The sequence below is a fragment of the Anopheles darlingi genome, chromosome 2, assembly GCF_943734745.1.
Source record: "Anopheles darlingi chromosome 2, idAnoDarlMG_H_01, whole genome shotgun sequence".
Classification (NCBI taxonomy): Eukaryota; Metazoa; Arthropoda; class Insecta; order Diptera; family Culicidae; genus Anopheles; species Anopheles darlingi.
Genome location: NC_064874.1, coordinates 37,640,865 through 37,668,791, shown reverse-complemented (window position 1 = coordinate 37,668,791; position 27,927 = coordinate 37,640,865). Strand labels below are relative to the sequence as shown.

The following is a 27,927-nucleotide window of genomic DNA, read 5'->3' as shown; positions in this document are numbered from 1 at the left end:
CCTACATTTCGTAGCGCTTCGGTCGGTCGTGACGTCGTGGCGGACAACATAGCTCGACTGCATGCCAGACTGTGTGTGCGCGCGCACACACAAGATGAATTCCTATATGCATCGAAGACACGCAAAAGGTTCAATGTTCTCTTCCCCTCCCGGGGTTCACCGAAGGCAAAGACCTTGCATTTCAGACACCGGTAGTAGTGCTCGAATCCCGGTGTAGTGCATCGATCGTAACAGCCTCACATCGTAATGACCTTGAGCCACCCATCGGTGGCTCTCCCGTTAGCCCGCCCCTGGAAAGTGATTTCCAGCTTCCAGCAAGCGACGAACCGGTTTCGAGCGAACCGCACACCAAAACCTGTGTCAACCTTGGCCATTACGCATTGAACGTTGCGCAAGGTTCATCCGATCGATCGATTGATCGTTCTGTCTCTCCCTCTCTCTCTTTTTTCTTCTTCTCTGTCTCTTGCTGTGCTCCCAGGAAAATCCCCGGGCAACGCCGCGGATCCGGAAGTGATCCTAATGACGGCTTTCCGGGTCTTGCGCGTGATGCGTCATCGGCGCAGGAGCAGCAAGGCTTCGTTCGGTGAGACGCGCGCACATGACACCATGACGCAGCACTCTTCGCTTCGATCGAACGCTGCTGCTGATTGCTGAGTAATTTTCAAGACGCGCTGCTGCTGCTGCTGCTCCGTCTCGAACCACCGCCCTTTGGATCATTAGCGCGTCGCACGATTACCACCACCACCATCACCACCGCCACCGACGTTGCTTTGCGCCCCAATGCTCCCTAACGACGCGACAACAACGCGGCCGCGGCCGGTTTTCTGTCCACGCCACGATCGAACAACCGAACCGATCGGAACCCAGCCCCAGAACGAGCGCCAGAACAACGGGCTCGCGAGGCGAGAGGTGGGGCGCGACGGGCGCGTTAGGTAAAGCCCACGATCATTTTTCGCGCTCGAATCACTCGAACGATCGCGATCGCTCCGGCACAAGGGAAACCCCCCCAAGACAGTCGCTCGTTCGCTCGCGTCGCTCGGTCCGGTACAGTATCAAGCCGGAGTTGGTCGCGAACGGTTGGTCGTCTCGACGCATCTGCTCACGATTTGACGCACCACGGTCAGTTCACCTTCGCCGCCAACGGGCGCCTCCTTCTCGTTTCTTCGCCTACTCCTTCGCGTTTCATTCTAAAGTCCGTATCGCGCGCGCGCGCTCGTGTGTGTGTTTGTGTTTGTGTGTATTTTAGTGGAGTAAGTAGTAACGTTTTCTTGTGGCGGTATTCTTTCCGTTTTTCCGTGTTCTGCGCAAAACCAGGGCGGGACGCGACCTTGTGGTGGCTGTTTGGTTGCTGGAAGTTGATCGGTCGGCCGGTCGGTTGGTGTGTTGTGTGTTTTGCCTGAGAGCCTGAAAGCCGGAAGCCGAGCAAGCGAGAACAACGCAGCACGCAAAAGCATAGCGTCAGAATCGGTAGCAGCAGCAGTAGCACCTCGAGGTGCCGTTAGTTAAAACCACAACCACCACACCGCACCGGGAAATACCGTTTCTCACGTAGACGGTGAGAAAATGGGTGCTCGTGACGTGCCGTACCCACCGTGATACCCTTTTGCTGCGTTTCGCGTACAGAGCGCCCAGCGGTGTTGTCTAGAATAGCGCCGAACGTCAACATTAAAACGCCAAAAGCTCGCTTCGTGAGGTGCATTTTGGAGGAAAAAATCGGAATTCGAAAGGGTGCGACAGTGTCTGTTGAGGTTGTGTGTGTGTGTGTACGTGTGCGTGTGTTAAGGAAGTTACGAATGATTCATATCGGTGCGAAGCGTTCGCGGATTTCGAATTCATCCATTTTTTTCACAGTCACCCCATATCCACCGCTGAGCGCATGGCCAACGGTCCTCTTTGTTAGTCAGTCAGTCAGTCCAAGCCAGCCCAGAGCGAACGCGAGCGGCCAAGGCCTGCAGCACTGACTGACGTACAGTATCTCGGTTCGTTCGATTCGTTCCGTTGCTGCGCCCAAGCTCAACGGTGCGCGCGCGCCCGCCGTCGCGAAAATCGAAAGGAAAAGCAACACCATTTTCCCAATGCGGCGCCGCCGGCACACACAGAGATGCACATACGGCTGGGTGGGGAGTGGAGAACGGGGCCTAGGAATCGGATTCAGTAGCTCACATAAGCATCACCATCACCAAATGTGCCCAAAAAGGTGAAGGAAAGTGGAACAATAAAATTATACTTTTTTTTAGGTAAGTGGCGTGTCGGTGTTGTTTTTTTTTTGTTTTGAGAGCAACGAGTGAAGCCCAAGCCTGTTCACTGAAGTAGATCCAAAGAGTGCTTGGATCCAACGTTACCGCGCCCGATTGTAAGCCCGATTATCGCTTCCATCGCGTCAGGCCGTGCGAAGAAATTATCGGTGAGTTTCCACTTCAATCTTTTGAATGCTTCTGGGGGGGGGGGGTTTCCATTGCATATATTCCACCAATACTGTTTCCCTCGTTTTTTTTCCGTGAGGCATCGTCCATCGATCGGATAGAGATGAGCGTTTCCTCAGCACGACACCGGACCGACCCCTCCGGCCGGAGAGCGTAGTGTAAAGCCGTAGCCGAAGGGCAGCCATCGCTCCACCGGCCCGGGGGCCATGGGCAGTGGGGAATTTCAGGGTTAGGGCAGAGACAGAAGTGAACAACCTTCGCTGGTATTTGCGATGTCGGAATGGATCGGAATGAAATTGGAAATGGCTCGCACCTGGCGGACACACTAGGCTAGGGGACCCCGAAATGGGCCAGCTACAAGAGCAAGAAACCAGTTCCTGGTGCTGCTGATGCTGCTGCTTATCGGTGTTTGGGGGGGGAGCGATTTAGTAAGGGGGAGCATAACTGGAATGGCAAACGAGTTTGCGGAACGTCGCGATCAAACCGGATGAACGAAAGAATGAACGAACGATCGAACGATCGAACGATCAAGTATCCCAGAACACGGCTAGATACAAATTCCATGTCCAGTCAGCCAGCCAGCGTGACACAAGTAATTATTACATAACGGTTTCCCACCGGTGACCGGCGCAATGCGTGACACGTTTTGCCGGTGGTGGATTGTGACGATTTCTTAAACCCGTTTCATGCCGGAATAATGTTTTGGCGAATCCTCGCGAGTTCCCCTTCGTCGGGTCATCGAACTCGAAGCGCACGAACGGCGAGCGATACGCATCGTGTCCATCACTCGACGGTTAATTGGTGTTAATTTAGCTTCATTATTTAAGCCGAAGATGGGCTGCGCGTATAGCATTGGGCAGAGGAGCGTCACTAAACAGATGATTCATTATGAAGTGAAAGGAAGGAAGGAATGCACGGTGCATCGAGGTGTATTGATCCTTTTTTTGATTAATTAAATGACGGAAGTTACTTAAATCCAGTATTAGCTTCAAGAGTTCATCGTACAACGCTTTTCCAGACTATAAAGTTTTGACGAAAAGTGTACCGTAGCCCTAGAAAAATGACTTGAGATTGGGGGTTGTCACTTTTTCTTACGCTTCTTCAATCAGTGTTCAACCTGATACCGTTTTCTTAGCTACCTCCGATAATAAAACAACGGAAAATCGGAATTTGCATCAAAATATCATACACTTTAGGCGTTACAATTGATAAAGCTACGGCTATGAATGTTCAAGTCAGACGAATCGTCAGTTCTCTATGGTTTCTGCAATTTTTAGGCATAACATCTCATAGTGTGGACGCTAAAAAATAGTAACTACGACCTGGTCTATTTGGTTTAGATTCGTATAATCTGGTTAACGGGTTACAGTTACGTTGTACACCCAGTACACTAGTGCTTAATCGTACGAAGCACATCGTCTGCATGCAATATCCTCCAAGCCGTTCTCTCAGATTCTCGGTATCGTTCGTTTCATCCCACATTTATTTCATGCCAAGTGGAAAGCGCAACACTGCCGAGCAGCCATTCCATTGCTGCCAATCGGCAAAACCTAATCTATTTAATGGTAGAAACATACCCTTATGTGCCTTCTCTTGCTTCTTATCAGAACGGTGCGTTAGTACCAGATTCAGAGAACTCTTTTGCCTCATCAAAGTAGCCTGAGTTTGTAACGTAGAGCATAGCGAAAGGAAAATTACTGGGAATAGTGCACCACGAAAGCTACTCTCTGCTTTTCCGTTTTACATTCACTAGTGCACCAATCATCAGTCGATTGATTAGTGTGATGATGGTACTCATTTCGTGCGATCATCTGATGTCGTTGGACTACTATCAAGAGCGTTTGCTGTTGATTAAAAATCGTACTACTACAGTGCAGTGTACAGTGCATCAGGCACGCTGTAATCAATAACCACCCAACCCATAAGCCTCGTTGTAAACAGTTTCTTTGGAAAAATCTTTGAAACACTGCCAGCGACGCCACCACCTGCTGATGAGGTTGTTTATATCGGAAATAGATAGTTCCCTGGGTGGGTTGTGGGGCCACTTATCCTAGCTTCCTGATCCCCGCCATTATTACGCACTCGCGCTGCGTCGCTCCTCGTCTCTCTCCGTCTCTCTAGTATACTTCGCCAGTGCGTGAAGGGGCGCTCTTAACCTTCATCTTGACCGCACTTTGGCCCCGAACGCCACAGCATCTCGTCATCGGCTTGCGCTCGTCGATACTCCGGGGAGGGTAATTAAAATTTGTCGAGCACACTTCCGCCCGTGAACCGTACCGTACACTATGCGCCTCCCCTTCACCCCTTCCTCCCCCCCACCCCTTCCTTTCAACACACGCCTTGAAGGCAATCGCGGTGCGCGGCGATCAGCTCCAGCAAACACCCAGCGAAGCCAGCAATTAGAACCTCCAGTTGATTAGCGTTCGAGGGGATGGAGGGAATGGAGTGACTTATTCTTTCCAGCAAAGCGTGTGATTGAAGCTGAGCAAATTACCCACTCGCACCGGCCTCGCGACTTTGGCCCCAGCATCTCAGGAGATCCTAAGTAATTGCTGACCAGCCAGCCGCCTGCACGCTACGATGATCGATCGATAACAAACGATCACTGTCAAGGTACTGCGGTATCCCCATAACCGGTCATACCCCATTCATTTGGAGGATTTCTGGCACATTTACGACGCCAATGACCGACGTAATTCAGGTGTCGTAATGGACGGAAGAAGTAATAACGATTTGATCCGGATCGCAGTATGCTGTTGGATGCGACAGAATTCAATCCTTCGACCGCCAAGTGCCATTACCACCATTTACAACATAACCAATTTGCCACCAGCAGGCAGTGAAGCAGCATCCCGGTTGGTGCGAACAATAGCTATCAGCGAAGCTTCTAGTCGCTGGTACGGACGGAAAGCTGGCTCGTAACATATGCTCGCTATGGGCGAATTGTAATTAACCCAAAAGCCGGACCGAACGATGAAATGCAATCGATGCGCTCGATACGATGCATTGGGCTCTGGTTCGTTGGTTCGTTGGTTGGTTCGTTGGTTGCTGGCTTCAGTGCAGTCGGGAACTTTCGTTCGCAGCTATTGCAGACTTCGCCACAAGGCTACCATCCATTGCCTATAGTGGCCCCCCTAGTCCTCCGTTGTGCAAATATGGCGATGCTGGTTCGGTGCTGAAAGGTCGAAAGGCAGATTGCAGGCGGATTGTTACAGTTTGTTGTTGAAGAGAAGCGCCGGTGAAGCGCAGGAATGGTGCATGGAAGGCCCTTTATTGTTGCTCATGGCTCAAAGGCTGGCCCCAACCCGACCGAGGTGGCGTTTGGCAACGCGACGTTTTGTTATTATTATCGTTAATAGATCCTATTGTAATTTCCAATCGTTACAACGAAGCATGGTTCGGGGTATGCAAGGCCAAACCACCATTAGCCAATCAAGCTCATCGAAATAGCTCCATTAATGGAGCCACACACACACATATTGCCCCGATGGGTACGTGGGCAGGCTTGAGGTCACTCATGAAAGGATTGGAAAGTTTCAATTCCCCGAGGCATCCTTTTCGCATCCGAGGGGAGGCGTGTTAGAGTGTTACTCTATTAGATATTCTACAGCGAACGAGTGTTAGTGGTGTTGTGATGTAGTCGTGTTGAACGCTTGTACAAGTGACATTTTGTGCAGAATGTTTTAATTCTGATTTTAATAGTGTAGTTGAAATGTTTTTAATACATATTGAAAATCGTTACCAATGATTCTGAAGAGGAGTTTTATGGCCACTTTAAAAAGATAAAATTGCTTATCGAGTGACCCTGAATATCACATGAAGTCAGTTTATTGGTTTTTGAACAAGAAAAACATTGTTCAAAACCTTGAACGTGTCGTGCAAAAGAAAAAAAAACAACTTAAATGAAAACTTGGTTTGGCTCAAGCACGGCTTATAAACTAATATACTTGAATCAGCTCCAAGAACCATTCATACCAGTTATAAATCAATTTCATCATCCCCTTCATACGTACGGCAAACAGTTTATAACTGCAATAATCCTCGGATAGACGACTTCCTGCTCAAAAATGACGCTCTAGAAGGTCTTTATAAATCGATTGTCATCAAATGCAGCGAAAGGAGCTTCCTGTTTCGCCACCTCGTTGGCGCTTGGCAGCCAAAAATGCTTCATTTTACGCTGAGCAATGGTAAGATCTCCGCAGTCCGGCACCCGAACTCCGGTTGTCTTCTACTTCAGTCGTATCATCACACAGCGGAACAGCGACCGGTCCGCGGCAAAACATGTGTTAAACCTTGTAAGGAAATAGTTGCCACCGCCATGAGGCGATGAGCCATGAGGGGCTTCTCCCCTCAGTCGCTACTGCCGCTACTGTGGAGCGTGCCTAGCGCTACGCTACATTAAAAATGCACCAGACACCGGGCAACGAAAGCACCACAAGGCTAGGCGCCAACAAAGCACCAAATGACTCACATAACTTTCCACACGGGAGCTTTCCGTGCATAGCGTGCATGCGTGCGTGCGTGCAGCCGCTGGGTAGCGGCCGAACGAAGCCAACAAGCCACCAAAGGGAACCTGTTTCCGTACTTCACTTCACTGCGATCGGTGCGTGAGTGTAATTCGAAGTAACGAAACCTGCGACCATTGCATCATTAAGCGTAAGCGCGCACAATTACTTGGCACCGCTAGTATAACCCCGCTGCTGATCGCGGATGCGCCATCTTGTAATAACCGAAAACTCTATTACCAACACCAGCAACTACGCGAGCGTACCGAGAGCGTTCGTCTTCTCGTTCACGGTGAAATCGCCGTTTCGTCGATCAAGCTCAAGTCCGATCGAAGGTCACCGCGAAACTGCCCAACGGAGTTGCTTGGCGTAGCGGAACCCAGCCACTTCCAACTGTTCCTCAGCACCCAGCATCCAGCGAGCCAACTCGAGATGATGGACCCGGTTACTGATGATTTCCGGGAGCCTCCTGAGCTGATTGGTGTTTCTACAAGCAAAAACATGGCCGCTCGATCACTCGCTACAGCAGCAGCAGCAGCCAGCATCTTCACCGCTTTACAATGGATTTGAATGGATTTTTGGGACCGGCTGTTGCTGAGTGTGCGTTCTGGTGTTCTCGCTTTTTTTCTTCTGGGGATGTCTTTTGCAGTGTTTGCCCATCGGTAAGATTTGCACACGGGGTTTTGGTTTGTGTGTGTGTCGAGCAACAGAGACTCGACTCGAGTGGCAATCTAGTGTCCGGTACTTACTGTTTGCGTTGCGTACCGCAGCAATGACCGACGTCAATACGCCTCACCACACCTCAAGACTCAAGACGAGTAACGATGACGGATAACTTTTTTTACTTCAGCGCCCATTTTATTCTACTTCCAACAATGTATTGACGTCACGCACCGGACATCTGCTGGCCGAATGCCGTATGATTGGTTTTCTAATTTTCATTTTGCCGGTAATTGTCGAATCAATAGCACCCGCGGCAGGGAGCGCGTGACACGTGGAGCCAAAAGGCCACATTTTTCGGCGGTGGTTGTCGTTGTCGTTTTATGTTTGTGCCTCGCTCCCGAATTAATCGTCTGTTTGCGAAAGGTTCGGTTAGTTTCCGAGTAGGGATGGAAACGTTGATTCACGGTAGAAGCGATTCAGTTTATCTTAATTCCTGCTAAAGAACGTCAGCAAGCATTATGGGAAAATACCGAAGGCATCTTTACGTAGTTCACTGATGATGAATTGTCGTATGTTCACCATCCATTGCGAGAAACCTTGTTACAGAATTCCACGGAACCTTTATCGATGACGCGAGTAGCGCAATTCTCGAACAAGGTTTGTCATCGACGCGAAGGACGTAACATGTACTTGTATTTTATAGCAGAGGTATGTAGACTAACATACTAACGCACTATGAAGTTGTTGTTCTACGTGATGTGCAGCAAACTGGTAGAAAAAAGCAAGAGTAGAAACAGGCGAATGCATAAAGAGCTCAACTCCATCCACGTTGACCGCAGCGCGAGAGGATGCTTTCATTTTGTCTTCATGGCATGCTGCGTTCCATCATGGCTAATGGTTCACGCAGATTAACTGACGGTCTAGCAACAGCAGCAGCAGGACGTTGCTATTAACGTTGTATCACACCAGGGTGGACACTTTGATCGAATTCCTTACAGTCCAGCTCATTCCATGGTACCGCGTCCCTCAGTATAAACAATTATCTCGCACAAATGGAAGGACATTTAAAGCACTTGCTGAAGTTGGCGTGCCCAACGCGTCACCAGAGTGATGACGCGATCTGTCCATAGCACCCTTCGACCTCTGTCTGTTAACCTTTTCGAAAGGGCCTCAGAACCCATTCAACCAGCAACCGGAGCGCGTAATTCAAAAACCAATATTGCCTCCCAAAAAACCCAACCAGCACCTCGCGTGCGTCGCCTGTAAACGAAAAGTGCAAATTGAATCTAGCAATAACAGCAACTCACCCGTTTGTGCATCAAACAGTGGCGTGGTTTAATATGGAGGAGGTGAAACCGAAACGAGAAAAAAAATCGAACCCAACGAACCCAACACCGTGGTTGCTGCTGCCGGCTGCTGATCGAAAAACGCAGCCAGACGATGCAAAGCATGGGCATGATAATTGCGCTCGGGGTGGGGGTGGGGGTGGGGGGAGGCCACCCCTTCCCCCGGGCGCCATCATTCCGCATGGGTGAATTGAAACATATTAAGTTTTAATCTTCAGCAGCATTAAGAATGAGCATCAGCAAACGGTAGCATGAAAAAAAAAATAATGTTTGCTTTCCGCGTACCCGCGACATAAGGGCCGGGTGTCAGCAGAACGAGATCGAGAGGGGAAGAGGAGACTCCCCCCCCCGCATCCCGCCACCACCACTTTCCGCAAAGCTCGCAATTCAAGCTGGCACGGTGGCGAGTGCGATTGAGAGTTAATTGATTTCGTTGCACGATCGGATTATCGTGCAAAAACCGTGGAATCGACGGTCGCCGCCGCAGCCGCCGCCTCCATTTGGTCATTCGTAAAATGGAAAATCAAACATTCGACCGATCGGCCGGTCGGTTTGGGGACAGTGCTTTAATCGGGGCGCACACACACACACCTCCGCCGGGGGGAACGGGAAATCAACAGTTTCATTGGAGAATTTTCAATTTTTCAGCACATTTTTTGTTGCTGTCTGCAATAAAAACTTTAACGAAGCACATTCGACGAGACGCCTTGATGCCAAGTTTTTTTTTAGCCAACATTCCAACACCGAACATCGGTAGCTGATCTCAAGGCTTCACGGCACAAGCCATTCGTTTCAGCTGTAGCCCGTCATCTCGGTTGAATCATACTTTCATTACTTTACCATTAAACCCTTCGATGGGCTTTATTGTGAACCCCCCCAGAGAAATCCTTCAATGCTCTCGGCACTAAAAATGATGGGCTGCTGCTTGCTGGGAGAGCGAGACCTTCGGACGCGTACGGTGCGCTAGGATGCGCTTTTCACCTATGGCCTTCCAGCGAACCAGCACGCCAGCGATGAGCCGAGAAGTCCAGGGGGTTCATTTGTAACACGAAGCTCAGCCCAGAATGGTCACTGCACCTTGGTCACTGGACTGCGGTGCAAATGAAATTGTAAACCTTAGCATGCTTTGATGGCTTCCCTCTCTCTCACGTTCTCCGTCTGTTCCTTTCTGTGAGTTCTACGAAGTGCAAGTACCGGAAGAAGACTCGTCATTTTTTACTCAAACCTTCCTCTCCCCCGGCCACATTACATGCAACCTCAACAGCATCGAGCCTCGCCGTTGCATTACAGCTACACCGCATGCAATGAATACATTCCTAGATGCGATGCGATGCACTCGCAACAGTGCAGGGCCAACGGGCTAATGACGATCGAAAGCCAACAGCAGAGAGCCCCGTGGAGTCCAGGGTCAACGCTGGCCACTACTGCACCATTATTCGCTTCGATATCACATAAATCGAAACTGCCATCGAGTTGGCCTTCACCTCGGGTTGGTCTCCCCCCCCCCCCCCCGGTTCCTCCCTGAGCAATGGCAAGTTCAGTGACACACGCCTCCGGGGGCGTACATGTAACTCCACCGCACGGCACGGCAATGGTGGCCGCGCTTTGCAATCCCCTTCGAGCAATCATTGCAAAGTGCATCGTTCGAGGTGTTCCTTTGGCAACACCTCTCATTACGAGATCACTCGTAAGGTCTTGTGCTCCACGTGTGTTGCAGTGAGCAGCGAAACAGCGGTAGGATCGAACCGAAAGCGGCGGTCTGGGGTCATTTGGGTTGCTTCCATTTCTTCTTTCAGGGACGCCCACACTACTCGCTCCTAGTGGATGTGGTTCGCCTACTAACACCCACCTGCCCCGTCCAGGGCAACCTGAACAATGACGCGTTAGTTAGAGTTGGTCGGGCGGTCGGTCGGTCTGTTGCGGAGCTGGCAGAAACCTCTGGGAGTCTGGGATATCATTTGCATATGCATGAGTTTTGGCGAAAGGTCTCGCGGTCGTAGTTCATGTTCATTCGGTGCTCGACTCCTGGAGACCGCGACAGCGCAAAGCTTGTGAGCTTTGATTCGACGGGCGAATCGACCCCGGGATATCGCGGGGACAGCGGCGGTGACCACACGGATCTCAGTAGGTCGGTCAGTAACCGAAAAAATCCGCAAACCCTTCGCCTCGCTGTGGAAAATTCTTTGAGCTCTCGCGAACTACGGTGACATTTAAAAGGGTAGAGAGAGAGAGAGAGAGAGAGAGAGAGAGAGAGAGAGAGAGAGAGAGGCATCGTGCATCTCGTTCCCTTTTTACAGGACCAAATGTTCCATCCCATGCAGCAGTTGACCTGCACCTGTCAGGGCTTTAGGCGTTTGTTACTTCGATTGACCTGAGAAACTCCCTCCCTCAAAAAAGGGTGAAAGGCAGGAATACTGTGCGTCAGTAATGACCGTACCAGACAAGCTCAAGCCCGTTGTTCTTTCTGTCTTCTAACCCTCAATTAAATGCCCCCCTTCTAACTACGCTCGCTACGTCTATGATACTCCATGGCATGGCCGGAATGTCCAGACCAGAGGAGTTGGATGCCTTCATTCAAAATTCCTAAAACTCCGTCATGTATAAGCTGCCTCATACCCTTTTGCCCGGTACCTGCTGTTGGCTGTGGTGTGTGTGTGTGTGTGTGTGTGTGTGCGGGGTGACTTTTAGATCCTAATTCCGTTCCAGAAAGGCCGCACAAGCCACCGGCCTGGAGAAGGAAAGAGTAACATTCCAGCGAAAGCCAAATTCATGATGATGATGAGTCCGAAGTAAGTGCAGCAGATTACCCGTACCATCACCATCATCATCATCTTCATGCGGCTCGCTGCAACCGGATACACTCACCGCTGCCAAGACCACTGAAAGCCAGCGGGGCACCTGGGAACCGGGACTTGCTGTAAGGATAAGGTCGGTACATGACCATACTACACGCCGCTTGGAACGTTCAACATTCTGATGCTGCTGCTGCTGCTGCTGCTGCTGTTGGGCTAATAGGAAGTTTTTAACCAAATTTTAAACCCAATCGCTCACCACCTGGTAGCATCCGATGTCGACATATTTGGTTCCGTTAGTGGTATCGGTTACAGCAGCAAGCCTTTTCAAGCATTTGTCTTCCGTCTGACCACAAGCAGAGGTTACTGCATGCATGGACGGTGACCATTTTGAGTGGAAACCTCTTCGTCAATGGGATTAAGATTAATCATTTCAAGCGCATCGCGTACGGGTTGTCTGAAACCACAAGCGGCTTCCAATGTTCTGTGTTCCCGGTCTCTTTCTCTCAACTTCTCTCTCCCACTCTGACTCGATTTCGAGTGGAATTACCACGTAAATTGGTTATCCCAGAGTTACATGACCTCCCCAAACCTTTCGAGAAAGAGAGAACCCTTAAACAACTCTTGTTCTATTGATGTTCCCACTTTAGCTGGATAGTAGACACAAAAATGTATTAGCTATCGTGCACAATTACTTAATGAGTCTCAAAGCGACCAGCCAAGGGTCGGTTGCATGTTACAAGTTCCGATATATTGAAAAGTTCTTCCTCAGCGCACTCCCTCTTCTCTGCTGAACGTCATGGTCCATCTGGGCAAAGCAGTCTAAAGCTGTACTACCTTCCAAAATGGGACATGGTTGCAGGCATGGGAGTTCTTTGTTCTAGAGGAAGATGTATCATCAGCTGGTGATAGTAGTGGTCGTGATAGTGGTTTCAGTACTTTGTTATCCCTGTCCTGGTGAAGCACAGCTCGTTAGTTCTTCGTCCACGCGGACGAACCGGATCGTGGTTTGCAGGGTTTCATAATCCCAAAGACCCGACCCCTTGTAGCAAACGACATCTTTCGACATCCGGAGTTTCGGTTCTCAAGACACTTTTCGGAGAACAATGGAACCTTAATTCCCGATCGAACGCCATTACTACTACGCACCCGTTATCAGCGTTGTATTGTAACCAGGGAACTATATCCCGTGCCATTATAGTACCACTGGAATCCACACGTCGGTGGGAAACCGACCTGTGCTCCAGGTCCAGGAGATTGTAGCGTTGGTTTTGGATTTCCCTGGTTCGTCGGCACCCCGGAGCCCACTTTCAGCACCATTTGTTTTAATTACACACAGAGGAAATGACGTATGAGATAGAAGCGGCACACTGCGCTTCACATGCCAATCGGAATTCCGGCCGGTTAAAAGGGCAAGAATGGAGACGATTAGCCCGATCGAGCGCAAACGACGGTGGAACGGTTGCTGCTGTTGCTGCTGCTGCTGCTGCTCCTAGCGACATCGACTGACGTCAATGTTTTGCTATGGCGATATGTGAGTGAGCACACATGCCGGGCCGGCCCGGTGACTGTTTACTTCCGTGTACCCAGACCGGGCAATCCATCGCGGTTGTTCATCATCCCGGGGATTAGGTGCATCCTATCCGGTGTAGCGTGTGTGCGCATACTCTTGGAGATGTTGAGAACGATAAACGGTGTGCGTGTGTGTGTGCGTGTGTGTGAAGATGCCTTGTTCCTACGGGATTAGCATGCCATGGTTGCCTAGCATCGGGAGGCCAGCCAGAGCCAGCGAAATCAACATTTAAAGTGCAAATAGTTGTCGTAGCCGTAGCCGTAGCCTAAGCTCGTCACCTCGTGTACGGTATTCGTGCACCGGTGGCGCTACTATCTGGCCTGATCGATCAGGTTTAACCCTCTCGCCCCCCCCCCCCCCCTCCGGGCACGACATGCAACCCTTTTCGTTTACAACGGAACCACAACCACACGCTGACAGCCGGCGCATCGGCGACGTCACGCAAGTGACAGACAGAAGACTCACTTTGTGTCACGAACGAACGGATAAACAGAGAGCCTCGTGACCTGGTCAGCCAGATTGACTGGACTGGCATCCCTAGCCAAGGAGAGGGTAAATCAACGCCCGGAAATGGCACGCAAATAGGCTCTTCCGATACGCATCGCTGTCGTGTCGTGCGAATATGGGGAGGGCATTGCATGTTGGAAGGTTTAGAGTACTACCAGCTGCTAGCTACTACCAGCTCCCCTCGTGATCACGCCAATGATGACAGCGACGGCCGTAAACAACAAAATCAGTTAATGGGTTTGCCCGATGATGACACCGATAGCGATAGCACGAACACGAACAGTACAGACAATTAGCCAAATTAAATCGCGTGGTTTCCCGAGGTGCCGAAGAGAGAGAGAGAGAGAGAGAGAGTACACACCCTTGGCCACCTTGAGGTCGCGCCAGCAGCGCCAGGCGTAGCGGTCTGAACTTGAGCTGCTTGTACCGAACGGAAACAGCTAATTAAGGGTCGCGATCTTGCTACGACGTGGGTGACAAACACCTTGTCGCAGGGTTGCAGCCAGCAACGATCGGTACGGAGCCGGCTAATGATCACCTTTGGCTGGTACCTTTGGCTGGTGCAGCAGGCACCGCGATGGGGCCACCACCACCATTAGCATAACCGGTCATCCTTACGATCATGACATTGAACTATGAGGTGGCCGATGAATGAATGTCGTCCCTCTGACCCCTGCTGGCCCCTCGGCGAGCTCAAGGCGGATTTGTTGAATCAAAGAGAGGACATGAAATAGAGAGAGAAAGGGAGAGAGAGAGAGAGAAACAGAGACCAATGGTAGCTTTTAATTGCAGTAGTTTTCCACTCCCAGTACGGTCTAGGCGTTGCTCGATTTGAGCGAGCGGGAATCAATCAACCAACTTTACCGCATCAGCTGCCACCGGTCGATGTGGCCACCGGCTCTCTACCGGCACACTATGGCCGTCACCGAATCACTTGGAGTGAGACTTGTAAGAGTCGAGACCACACAACATGCAATATCCATTCGTTCCTTCGTTCGTTCGTTCGTTCGTTCGATCGATTCCCAATCCGGGCGCTCGGCGCGATGGATTCTCTTCCCCCCCAAAGGACAGGCGGTGTAGCGCATGGCGGAGGGGGAGGGGGGAGGTAAACATGATGTTGATTCAATTAAAAAACTTTTCCACTTTTATGCCGATTCACGGCCGATGGCAGCGTGCGGTTGTGCAGACATGGGAATGATTCCCCAAAAATGTCTCCAAAATGGGTTCCGATTCGATGTTCACCGTGGTTCGGTTTTGCGTGTTGGCAAAGTAAACTTTAGATGCTGCTACTACTTCCGTTGCAGCTGCTCGTGGGAGAGTTTGGGTGAGTTTCCTCGGTTTTTTGCTGTTCTTACCAAAAAGGGGTAAAGTAATCAATTTCAGATGCACATTTTTGTGTAACGTTCGAGGAATGGCTCTGCCGATCACGCTTGGATCGCCAGCAAAGTTGGAACCGTTGGCTTGATGTGACATTAAGGAAATCGACATCGAGCAGGTTCTCTTCTTTCAGGAGAGCGGTTCAGAATGTGGTCGTTCCTCGTCGTTGCAGAAATCATTACGGGAAGAACATACTAGCGAGTGGTGGAATGGTGATTTGCTCGTTGCTACTTTGGCTGTACCATTCCGAATCGGTTACATGCACACGCGTTTGAAAGATGTCATTTCTGTGGGTATTAATTTGAATGTGAATCTATGATTGCAATGGCACTATGCGATGGAAAGTAAATGATTCTTTGAAGGAGTTCAATAAAAACTAATCAGTAAATATTATAAATCAGATGCTGAAGTCACTTTTTCTGTACGGTACTCATCAATTTTCGACGTTAAAGTTCTGCTTGTCGACCAAATTATAGAAAATGTAAAAGAAAATTATTGGATGTACGTGCAATCAATTAAAGCAACCTTGGAAATCGATTGCAGTGGGATCATTAAAAAATATTTAGTAAGCTCAGTGAACAACAAGACTTCTAAGCAGAAAACTGCGACAAAAAAAGGTTATGTTAAGAGCATGAACGGTTTGGAAGGAAATCTTTCTTTTTGGCCTGTTATCATCTTAACAGTCATCACTTCTGAGCTTTACAATTTATAATTGGAAAGTTTAAGGGGTGCAATCAAGAAGACACGTGCTAGAATTATGTAATAGAATAGGTGTTGTCTCTCATCCAGATATTACCAAGCCATACACATCGTTGATGACGTTCAAACGATAACCAACTTTGGCTAAGCAGTTTTGAAGCAATACAAGCCAGACACCATCAATATTTTATTGGCTGTAAAATGTTTATGTTTATACAATTAGAAAGAATCAAACCATCATAGAAAGCAATAGACAAATTGCATTTAAATGAAGTCGATTTACGAGACTTAACTGAAATGGATAGCGATAAATTACATTCAAATGTTGTTTAAAAAAACACCCTTACTTTTTCATTGTCTCAATATTGGCACACATCGAGGAACATCTGAAGGGCATGGAAAACCGATCCAATGAATAATGGCGACATTAGCATCCGCCGCATTAATTTATCGGAACATCGGTTCATAGCCTCGAATTGGTTGTAATTGCGTTTGCTACATCATCTTATACACGATTAGTATCACTTTTGAAAGCTTTCACAACACACACAAGAGATGTTCAAACAAGATTTCAGCAAAATTTAGAGAGAGCTAAACACAACTTTGTACTTTTATTTTCTAATTGCTTTTGTTGTTGCATATCTTGTATTCAACATCTCCAACGTTCTCATTAGGTCAAGCTGCCTATATATGGTCACTGTTTGGCTTCTTTACATGAGCAATTATGAGTCGAACGAGTAGCATATTCCTTAAGAAGAGCACCTGCTAACCGTAGCCGTCGATCGACAAGCAGCACACTTACGGAACACACGCAAGGTTAGCTTACGCCGAACACCGCGCACCGAGCCAGTTTCCAAAGCCAGTCTGTTGCGCAAGAAGGTCCAAAGACATGCTTCACCGGTAACCACGGAACCGCGCACCGGGCGACGGGCTTATGCGGCTGAGCAGAATGCGACCTTCCTCGACGCCACGCGTTCGAGCATGAAACAAAGCCTCACATCCTGGCCATTGCGAAACCGGTAAGCCACCGCGAGGTGCAAATAGTTTTCCACGGGTGAAATCCACGGCGAAAAAGTCGAAACCGGTCGGTGGTGCACCCCTGTACTCGCTGCTGTTTCGCGGTGACCTCCGTTGCATTGCCCCCCTGCAGCTTATTGTGCCTTGACCGCCCGATTTCGTTGTTGATCCCCGATGGCGAACTTTTGGCATTGGCTGCAGCGTAAATGAATTTACTGGCCGCTGAAAGTAAACTACTTAACAAACAGGGCAATTACAATGAACACACCGCACATCAATAAACTGTTCCGGCGTAATCCGGCCAATGCAAACTCAATTGAATAGCAATTTTCCACCCGATCCGCTTGCTGACTGGTTTTATGCTTCCCCGAGAGCTTTTGATGCATTCTGGCGAACTGGCACAAATTAGTTGTGTCCTGTTTAACGACCAACCAACCAACCAACCTTCCGGTGACCGTGACTTTGAGCGTCAAAGCAGTCACCAAAAACACCAACGACAAAAAAAAACCAACCAATAAAATGTGCAACACAAAAAACGCTTCTAATGCAAGTGCAAAACATCAAACAACCAGCCACAGCGTTGCAGCTCTTCTGACTAAATGTTGTTATCTACCGCCAGAACTCGGGCATGCCCCAACCCCCAGCAACCGAAGGGGCTGACCGCCATGTGCCAGGAACAGAATGGACTATTTGCATTAATGCAGTTAATGCGGTGCTGGATAAACATGCATAACACCACCACCACCACCACCAACTGCACTCCTCGCTCGCTCGCTCGCTCGCTCACTCCCGGCAAACATCATTAATCGCAATTAAATTGATATTTCCCAGCGCAATGAGCTACAGCCGGGCGTCGGTGTGTGCTCGTGGCCCCCCATTTGGATCGATATATCAGCAGAGAGGGTGTTTGTGTTGCAATATGGGGCCCCGGGAACTGCCCGGTTCACCCTTGGTTCCTCACAAAAGCTCACGAAACAGCATCCCGCGCCCTGTCAGTGTAATCAGCTGCGGCGTTTACCTCAAACACTGGTCATATTGCGGTTACAATGTTGACGATAGGATATGAATACTGTGAATACAGGGCAAGTGGTATTCAATACCATCGGGGTTATCGGTGTAAACGGCTGGCGGGGCGTTTGTTTAGACCGCAATGTTTTAGATCAAACGCAGAGCCGACCATTACATGCATTGCAGTGAACCTGCTCCGGATGATAACAACGTTTGGAAGGATTACTGACAAATCTTTCATCATTTTATGCCACCCGGTATATCTGAAGGAAGTCAAAACTCCATTCATATTCTGCATCATTTCGAATTAATCGAAGCAGCCTACTGCGTCCGAATTGTACCTTCTAAATTTGTCTTAACATTTTTTTCTTCCTCTCCTCCCGATCATAGTAGGCGAACACGATGGACGCAGAATCGGAGGGCATTCCACCGGTGGCCACGGGCAGTGGTGGTGGTCCAGCGCCATCGTCGGAACCCGAATTCGATCTGGCTGCCCGACGCAAGCTGTTCATGTCGCAACCGTCCACGGTAGCGATTCGACGCCAGCAGGCGGTGTGCGTGCGCCGGGCACACAAGATCTACGGCACCAAAAAGAACCCGAACGTCATTCTGGACGGTCTCAACATGACAGTTCCCAAGGGATCCATGTAAGTGGTCCGGCTATTACACCAAGAGAGAGAGAGAGAGATTAGAGAGTGTAATGCCATCCTTATCATTTTATCTTTCCTTGACTTCAGTTACGGTCTGCTCGGTGCATCGGGTTGCGGCAAGACGACGCTCCTATCCTGTATCGTCGGACGGCGTCGGTTGAATTCGGGCGAAATTTGGGTACTGGGCGGAAGGCCGGGTTCACGTGGATCCGGTGTACCCGGGCCCCGGATCGGGTACATGCCCCAGGAGATTGCACTGTACGGTGAGTTCACGATCCGTGAGACGCTCATCTACTTCGGTTGGATCTACGGTATGACGACGGAGCAGGTGGACGAAAAGACGGACTTCCTGTGCAAGCTGCTGCAGCTCCCGAATGCGTCCCGCTTTGTGAAGAACCTGTCCGGTGGTCAGCAGCGGCGCATGAGTCTAGCGGCGGCACTACTGAACCAGCCCGAGTTGCTCATCCTGGACGAACCGACCGTCGGTGTGGATCCGGTGCTGCGCCAGAGCATATGGGACCACATGGTCGAGATCACCAAGTCCGGCAACACGACCGTCATCGTGACGACGCACTACATCGAGGAGACCCGCCAGGCACACGTTATCGGGTTGATGCGTGGTGGAAAGTTCCTGGCCGAGGAATCGCCGGCCGATCTGTTGGCTCACTATCAGGCGGAATCGCTCGAGGATGTCTTCCTGAAGCTGTCCGTCCTGCAGAATATGGGCAAGCGAAGGCGTTCGTCGATTGCCCAGGAGGTGGTCGAGAACGTCCGGATACCGGCCATCAGCAATCCGGCGCTCGATCTGTCGCCCGAGGAGGATCACGGTGAGATATCGGGTGAGTTTGGGGATAACATCTCAATGTCATCGCGTGGACCGGACGCAGTGACGCCGGAAATTCAGGCCCCACCGCTACCGCCCGAAGAGGAGACGAAGGCTTCGTTTACGGATCACATGAAGTTCATCAAACCGAACCACATGAAGGCACTGATCTGGAAGAACTTCCTCTGGATGTGGCGCAACGTTGGGTAAGTCCGTCCTGGTCCTCCATGTCCGCAACTCGTTTCAAGTTCCCTCTGCACACTCTCACTGTATACAGTGTAATGGCGTTCATCATCGGTCTACCGGTGGCACAGATCATTCTCTTCTGCTGGGCTATCGGACACGATCCGGTCGGGTTGAAGCTGGCCGTGGCGAACTACGAGCTGGAGGAGGCTGGCTATGGACTGCAGGAGTGTCCGGTATATACGGGCTGCAACTATACGCTGCTCAGTTGTCGGTATATGGAGTTTTTGAAAAATCGGAGCGTTGTGTTGGTAAGTAGTGGCCATTGCGAGTAGTTCGCGATCGCGAATGAAACTGCTAAAGCAATGCTTCACCTTGATCTGCAGGAACTGTTCCAAAACGAAGACGCGGCACTGAAAGAAGTGAGCCGAGGACGAGCCTGGGGTGCACTGGTGTTTGCCTCCAACTATTCCGACTCTCTAGTCGAGCGTACCGAGCGTGGACGGGATGTGGACGATTTTACCATCGAGTCCGCCAACCTTGCCGTCACGATGGACATGTCCAGTAAGTTCCAGTGGTCCGCCCAACGTGAGGGTACTTTAATGGCAACTCATTCTAACCTATCTATCGATTGCAGATCAACAAATAGGAACACTGCTGTATCGGGATATTCAGTATGCGTTCTTTGATTTCATCGAAAACATTCTGGAGTCGTGTGAGGTGAACCCCTCGAACGGTCGCATTCCGTTCCAGTGGAACAGTCCGGTCTACGGAGAGCGGACACCCAACTTTACTGACTTTGCCGCTCCCGGTGTTATCCTGACGTAAGTGATCCCGTGTGGTCCGGTGCGTGAGACATTCCCTTAATTATCGACGTTCTTCTTTGATCTTTTAGCATCATTTTCTTCCTCTCGGTGGCGCTAACGTCCGGGGCTATGTTGATCGAGCGTAATGAGGGCATACTGGAGCGTTGCCTGGTATCCGGTATCACCGGTGTCGAGATTCTGTTCTCGCACGTCACCACCCAATTCCTGGTGATGTGCTTCCAGACCGCGCTGGTCATGGTGTTTAGCTTCTCCGTCTTTAATCTCACCAACCGCGGTGACATCGTCTGGGTGGTTCTGTTGACCATTCTGACGGGGCTCTGTGGAATGTGTTTCGGTAAGTGACATGACACGGGACCTTGGAACACTCCTTCAGGACATTGAACACAACGATATTCTCGTTCGAACTTCCGCAGGTTTCGTGGTGTCCTGTTCGTGTGAAAACGAGCGCTCCGCTACGTACATGGCGATGGGTAGCTTCCTGCCGATCGTTATGCTGTGCGGTATCATCTGGCCGATCGAGGGCATGCACCCGTTGGTGCGGATCTTTTCCGTCTTTCTGCCACTCACCAAGTCGACGGAATCGCTACGCTCGATACTGCAGCGTGGCTGGCTGATCGAGGACCCGAACGTCTACATTGGATTCGCATCGACAGCGATCTGGATTGTGATCTTCCTCACCATTAGTATACTGTTGCTCAAGTTTAAGAAGGGATAAAGGAACTAAAAAGGGAAATAGGGAATGGGGCAGGCCCGTCTCGGGGAAGGGGAAAGGGTAATAGGGAACGGCCGTTACCAGGCGCGAGCTGTCAAATCGTGTGATCGTGATCGTGCCTGAGGCGTACGCTATTGGACTGGCGCAAATGGTATGATATGACGCTCACACTTTTTGCTTTACCTAGGGATGACCCTCCCCCGGGGGGGAGGGAGGAAGTCACCGCCCTTCAAGGGCCGCTAAGTCAGGGAAATTTCTAAGGAGTTAAATGTGTGTTTGTGTACGCGCGTGTGTGTGTGTGTGTGTGTGTCCCTGTGAGGAGTATCTGCATGACATGTTTGACGTCGTCGATTGGCTTCCGTAAATGGTGATACCGAAGTGAAACTGTTTCTCACCGAAAGCTGCGTACGCATCATCGGGGATGCCTACCTATTTATGACATTTTAACCAATTATTGCTCTCCTCACACTACGAACCACAGTTCCATCAATCGTCGTTGTTTGTGTTCACTGTTTCCCCGGGTCAACAACTGAAATAACCTAAAAAATATAGAACCGACAACATGAAGGATAATAATGTTCCACCATCCCTGCGCTCACCATCGGAACAGAGAACGAACAAATAGCTAGGTTTGGTTGTAAGGTATTTAAGGCAGGCTTATAGGGAATAAAGTAAATCAAATTTACCTTACGCTACTTGTTTACTGCTTACTGGACCGAATCGCTTCCGGTTCGATGGTTTAATCAACTCAACTTAACACACAATGCCATTATTGAAAGTCAATACTTGCATACACTTGCCAGCCCCTGTACCCCGGTGGGGAATCCCCGATCCTCACGCCACCCAAGGACCTTCAACGCGTGCTCCATAATTGATTTCCACTGCGCCGACGTCGGTCAGCTCTCTTCACTGCGCCAGTGAAGGAAGGAGCTGCAAACTGGAATTCAATTAGAAATGCACATTATGGCCAACCACAGCCTCATAACTAACTCATACCGATGGCCGACTGGGAAAGAAGCCACCTCCCTTGGCTTGGCTTTGACTTGGCTTCGTAACCCGCCCGGCACACCGGTTAGCCAGTAGTGCATTTTCCAGCTATTAATTTACATCCGATTGAGCAATTGATTAATTGTCTCGGCAGGGAACCAACTCTCTCCGCTCCTCCCATTGGTATCGTGTATACAACGCAAAACACACACACACACTAACCGCTTCGGAGACGGAACCACCAACGTGACGGGCATCCGGATAAAGGACGAGCGCTCCTCTCCGGGGACCGCTTTCAGTTGGACCCATATTATCCCTGCCAAGGAACCCGAACCAGAAGCCACAAAGGAGGCCTTGATCGGATCCGTTTGCTGTTTGCTCGCGAGCAGCTGATGAATATTTCATCCACGCCTGCTGCCAGCTGGTTGACGACGAACCTGACGAACGGTGGCACCGGAAGGAAACTCCTGCCACCCCTGTTTGACCACCCCTGACGAACCTGACGTGTGCGCCCTCACGATGGAATGGATTAAATGTTGTGGTTTGGCTTAAGGCAACTTTGTTGGTAAATTTAATTTACCACACAAAAGCTCACCACGGTGCGCGTGTGTGTGTGTATGTGTGTGTGTGTGTGTGTGTAGAACCATTAGCGAATTCAGTGGTCTTCCAGTGACGCTCGTCTCACGGTGGTTTTTGGCGGGTGTTACAGGAACCGGCAACCCCTTTATGCGCCACCTGCGAAAATCCTTGCTTGCTTCCCCTCCCGACGTAGATGCGGTAGTATCGCCGAGTAGTTTTGGGCGATTAATTTATCTCCACTCAATTTACAGCTTTAACTGGCACGGTGTCGTGGCGCGTAGCTAACGAACTTATGCCCTTGACGCATTAATTCTCGCAACCTCTACCTCGTGTAGTGTGTGCTTTCACCGCGTACTAAAGAGACCGCACCCAGGACCGCGGAAACCTTGATGTAATCGATTAAAAGGGAAGCTCGTTTGTGGTCGCGACCACGAACGCGCCTAACTGGCGGGCGGGCGACCGTCTTCTCGCATAACGAGCAATTTTATTAGCGACCGCTGACGCAAGGAAACTATACTGCTGCTGACAAACGACGTTCCAGGAACTCGCACGCCCTAGTCCGCATTCTAGGTGCGGGAATTTATGCGTCTCGGTTGATCTTTCAAATTACGCCACACGTTATCCTTTGTGGTGCATGTGGCAGGGGCGAGGAAGAGAGATAGAGGGCGAACGACGAGGAGTTGGTTGGATTAAATCAATTTGAAACTGTAACAGCAGAGCTATTTGTAGTGATTGGTAGCGATCCTAGCGATATGAATACATATTAGATTCCATTATAATGCAACCCATATCGTACATTCTAATCATCAACCTTCGCTTTGATGATGGTAGGATGTTAAGCTACCGGGAATTCCACCGCGCTAATTGAAGTGTATGTTGACGCGTTGCCACCATGCTCACTGGTATCCATCACGATTGTGCCGCTTCAGGTGACCTCTTTCGATACCTCAGTAGCGATGCGACTCAGTTGAGAGTTTTAATATTTACATTAATTCACAATGAAAGAACATTTACCTTCCTTAAGGCATACCGGCCCCGAATACAACTTTCCACTAAGAACGGTCAAAAGCAGGTTACAAGAATGTTGCAATCGTGGATAAGGACGGATAAGGTGCATGAAACATTCTTTCACATTCAAATTGCTTATCCTTGTTGGCCAGTTGGCGTTAAAGAAGAGAATAACAATCTCCTCAACGCGTTCATTGTCTGCTCTTTCGTTCATTCTAATGTAAAGATGCCTGATAGCAACTTTCTGCCAAGAACTAGCAAATCAGGCTTGAAATAAATTTGCTATCGTGGCCTTAGTGTGTCATTTGTATGTGTTTGAGAGTTACAAAGGAATGTTGCATCTGAAATAAAATGTCGCTAGTCACCAAATAACAGCCAATGAAAGTTTCTTAACTATGAAAGTGGTTATAAAGGACCTGCACCTTAAGTATTTCATGTTCCATGCATGTTTAAAATGAGTAGCTAAAGCCTATAAAGAATACTTATAAAAATCACCTGCAATTAATTCATTATAGCACACGGTGTACAGTCGTTCGATTAAGCTAATGCCCCAATTCAGAACCAAACGCTGCACAACGTTCTGAGTCCCTTCTGCAAATAACTGTGATTCCGACTGCCCGATTAATTGATTATATCCCCCCCCCACCCCCCCCCGCTTGGGATAAACGGAGGCACACATGCTGCACAGCTTGACAGCTTTTCCCACGACGACAACTACGCCAACGAGAATGACGTCGACGATCCGCGAATTAACCATTCGTCAATCGTTGCTAGAAGGAGCTACCTTTTCACGTATAAATAAGGATACGCTGCCGTCACGCCGTTCACTCCGTGGTGCACCATGATTAGGCGAACGGTTACGATGAAGGTGGAAACGTCGCCAACTTTCGAACCGCCGCAAAGCAGCATCTTCCGCTTGCAGCGTAAAATCCTGCGGGCCTTCGGTATCTGGCCGTTGGATCGACCAACGCGCCGCTGGTTCGTGTCGCTTCAAATCGGCGTTAATCTGGTCGCGCTCGCCCTGTGCATGATTGGCGAGTTCCTGCACGGTCTGTACGCCTACCAGCAGGGTGATCTGGGGGAGGCCATCGAGAGCATCTGTCCAACGGTGGCACGCGTTTCCGGCCTACTCCGCATGGTGTTCTATCTCGTCAACGAGCAGCACCTGGAGAAGGTACTGAAAAGCATCGAAGTAGCCCAGCAACGTAAGTAAACGCACACTGGACGGGCCCCGACGAAGCTGGAACCTAATCCCCCCATTCCATGCATGGAATCCCGATGATCCAGATGAACAACCACACGAGCGGAACAACAGCCGAAAGATTGCACTGGTCGGACAGCGGTTGACATTCTATCTGTTCCTGATGATGTTCTCGGCCGCCCTGCTCTACGGTGTGACACCGTTTCTCATCATGGCCTACAACTGGCACCAGGGCCAGTGGCCCTTGGTTAAGATACTTCCCTTCAAGCTCGCGTAAGCCCCCCCGCCCGGCCGGGTGCCGGTCGTCCAGTGCTGCGGAAGCCAAAGCAACCTCTCACATTGCTCTCCCTCTCTGCTCACCTCACGCCGACAGGCTACCGTACGATTGGCAGCGTTGGTTCCCGTTCACCATGACCACCCTGTTCCTCAACTATGCCTCAATACCGACCATAACCTCACAGTCCGGAAGTGACGCCCTGCTGACCGGCGTCTGCCTATACGTTCGTGGCCAGTTTGCTGCCCTCGGTCAAGACATTGCGACGCTCGCGAGCGAGCAGCAACCCCGTATCGGCAAGACGGTATCGGTCGTGGCGAGCGAACAGGAAACGCGCCGCATCAACCGGCAGCTGCAGCGCATCAACGCACGGCACCAGCGCATCATCGAGATGGTGGCCGAGGTGCGCACTGCCTTCGCGCCCAACATTCTGCTCGTCTACATGTGCACCGCGCTCATTATGTGCATCGTTTGCATCGCAATGCTCACCGTAAGCTATCGCAATTCGCAGCATTTCGATGGACGACTCCCGGACACCGGTCATGCAGAACCTAGAACCTTCCGGAATGCTCTCCTCGTTGCAGGTTGAGGGCGTCTACAAGCTCACCTACCTACCGTACGCGTTCGCCGAACTGGCCATCCTGTTCCTCTACTCCTACAGTGGCACAATCATCTGCGAGTCGGTCTGTGTGTCTGTTTTGAAGCATGGTTTGTTTTGAGGTTCCTGATGATTACTTACTTGCTCTTCTTCTTCTTTATCCAACTCCGTTTCAGAGTGAAGCCATTCAAACGGCGGCCTACAGCTTCCCTTGGTATCGGTATGACCGCGACACGCGCCACCTCATCCAGATGCTGATGATCCGAGCTCAGTATGGTTCGAACCTGAATGTTCCCTTCTTCGAGACCTCCATGGCGACCTTTTCGGTGGTAAGCTCAAGACCCACGATGCACGTCAACCAAATCCCCGGAGTACTGACGTGCACTTTCTTCTCTCTTTCTCCTTTCTCTCCTTCTGTCATTAAAACGGTTCCAAACGGTGGTTTACGTTGCATCGGCAGATCGTTCGCACTGCTTCGTCGTACATTACGCTGATGAAATCATTCCTTTAAGCCTTACAAGCCGACCATCCAGGGTGGTCCATTCCCGGGTGGTGGTCCACCCCGCTGCTGGCACCCTTGTACAGGAGGAGCGATCCAGCGATTGCTGCATTTGTACTCCCGTCCCGGGGGAGTTAAGTGGCCCATTGAAGGGGGGCATCTTGAACGTGGAGAAAGAAACCAGGTCACGCTCCTGCACTGTTAGTGGCATTTACAAACCCTAAAGGCGCACCCAAAAGCGGGCGCAGAGTAGACGCGACGCGACCACTACTAAATGCAAATCTTCCGCGTGCGCCATTAACAAGGCGGCGGTTGCAAGCCAAGAAGGATACGCCAAAGAGAACCACATGGCGCTCACACACACACAAACACACACGGACACGCACGCACACCACCATTATTGTTATGATGCTCACGGCACACGGGCTTAATGAGTCTAATAAAAGATGCTAATTGCTGGTAACCGCACGGTGACGGTTTCGAGGATGGGGTTGTGCTTCCTTTAGTTCCTTCCCCATTCTTGTTCTCACTCCATTCCTGCCACACTTTACAGACCCTTTCGCCAGCCAGGGAGAGCAGCCCGGTTCTTTACAAGTTGGGCATTTGCCGTTTTAGTTTGCGGCTTGCGTGCCCTGTTAAGGTGCAGGTCCTCGAGAAGTTTGGGGAGAGAGTAGAGAGAGAGAGTATATCTTAATGGGGGAAGAGCGTGCGTTTGTGTCGCGCGCACTGCATGACCACGCATGAGGACGTGCACACACGGTTTGCAAAGTGGCAGCAGCGTGCTTCTAACGCACAAAGGAGCTAAAAAGGGTCCTCTCCTGGATCTAATTGCTTTTCGCTATGAAAGCCACAGCTGCACAGCTGCTCCAGCGACCAGCGACCAGTAGTTGGAGCAATCGTTGGAGGAAAATAACCCCACCAGGGGCCGGGGGAGTTCCTGGTAGTGCTTTGCAGCCTAACCAGATTAGCATCGAATCGTGTCAGTTGAGGTAGAAAATTGAGTTTCTGCTACCATTTCAAACGGACCCCAGCATTCTTGAAACTCCCTCCTACCCCTTTTAGCAACTCTTGACCCCCCCGGGAAGGGGTAGGATTTGTTGTCGTCACCGTCATTGTCGTGTGCTGGTGCGTATTGGCTGGACAGAGACCGCATTATGCCCGACAGTGTCACGTGGATACTAACCTGCTGATGAAAGCTTTTAAGCGCACACAACACACACACACACCACGCCTGAAGCGCAGTGCGGATCGCATTCGATTTGCGACCTGAACGACCAAACCAAAGGTTGTTACCCTGGTTCTTGGGATTCTTGAAACCCGTTTAACACTCCAATTGAGCGCAAATGCGGGGCTTGCTGCAACGTGGCTTCCGTCTGCCTCAAATTACGTTCGGATTCTTTGCTCGCACCTTTCCACGTACCTCCAATGTGGTTTCATGCTTCACCGGATATCGCCGCGTCGGTGTATGCCGGGCCCTGCTTATTGGGGACCGATGGAACCCATCGCCATCCGGCCGTAATCCTGTTACTGTGTGCCGCATCAAATTCATATTAGCATCATCAACTCGACGACGATGCTGCCACGAAACAAAGTCAATCGCCTGGTTTTTTTTTTTTTTTTGTTGGAGGATTTGGGAAATATTAATTTTCCTTCGAATAGGATCAGCGCCTGCGTTA

At 50.3% G+C, this 27,927-nt stretch overlaps 2 protein-coding genes across 2 annotated transcripts; both read left to right on the top strand.

Annotated features, from left to right (window-relative positions):
- Window positions 1-1,062: 1,062 nt before the first annotated feature.
- On the top strand, window positions 1,063-21,793 carry LOC125948538 (ABC transporter G family member 23). Its single transcript, XM_049674726.1, has 9 exons — window positions 1,063-1,250; window positions 2,238-2,404; window positions 18,301-18,557; window positions 18,648-19,589; window positions 19,661-19,877; window positions 19,953-20,130; window positions 20,204-20,390; window positions 20,462-20,727; window positions 20,807-21,793. Exons 3-9 carry the CDS (start codon window positions 18,313-18,315, stop codon window positions 21,106-21,108), a joined length of 2,337 nt encoding a protein of 778 aa, XP_049530683.1. The 5' UTR covers window positions 1,063-1,250; window positions 2,238-2,404; window positions 18,301-18,312; the 3' UTR covers window positions 21,109-21,793.
- A 2,748-nt stretch (window positions 21,794-24,541) lies between these two features.
- LOC125959221 (odorant receptor 22c-like) lies at window positions 24,542-26,263 on the top strand. Its single transcript, XM_049692033.1, has 6 exons — window positions 24,542-24,884; window positions 24,967-25,153; window positions 25,254-25,644; window positions 25,739-25,837; window positions 25,929-26,081; window positions 26,213-26,263. The coding sequence occupies exons 1-6, from the start codon at window positions 24,542-24,544 to the stop codon at window positions 26,261-26,263; spliced, it is 1,224 nt and encodes a 407-aa protein (XP_049547990.1).
- The last annotated feature ends 1,664 nt before the right edge of the window (window positions 26,264-27,927 follow it).

Excerpts from the sequence above, each read along its gene's own strand:
- LOC125959221 (XM_049692033.1), top strand. The coding sequence starts at position 24,542 with ATGAAGGTGGAAACGTCGCCAACTTTCGAACCGCCGCAAAGCAGCATC. Across the intron at positions 25,645-25,738 it reads TTTGCATCGCAATGCTCACC|GTTGAGGGCGTCTACAAGCT; the intron begins GTAAGCTATCGC and ends TCCTCGTTGCAG. Across the intron at positions 26,082-26,212 it reads CCATGGCGACCTTTTCGGTG|ATCGTTCGCACTGCTTCGTC; the intron begins GTAAGCTCAAGA and ends TTGCATCGGCAG.
- LOC125948538 (XM_049674726.1), top strand. The coding sequence starts at position 18,313 with ATGGACGCAGAATCGGAGGGCATTCCACCGGTGGCCACGGGCAGTGGT. Across the intron at positions 20,131-20,203 it reads CGTCACGATGGACATGTCCA|ATCAACAAATAGGAACACTG; the intron begins GTAAGTTCCAGT and ends TATCGATTGCAG. Across the intron at positions 20,391-20,461 it reads GCTCCCGGTGTTATCCTGAC|CATCATTTTCTTCCTCTCGG; the intron begins GTAAGTGATCCC and ends TTGATCTTTTAG.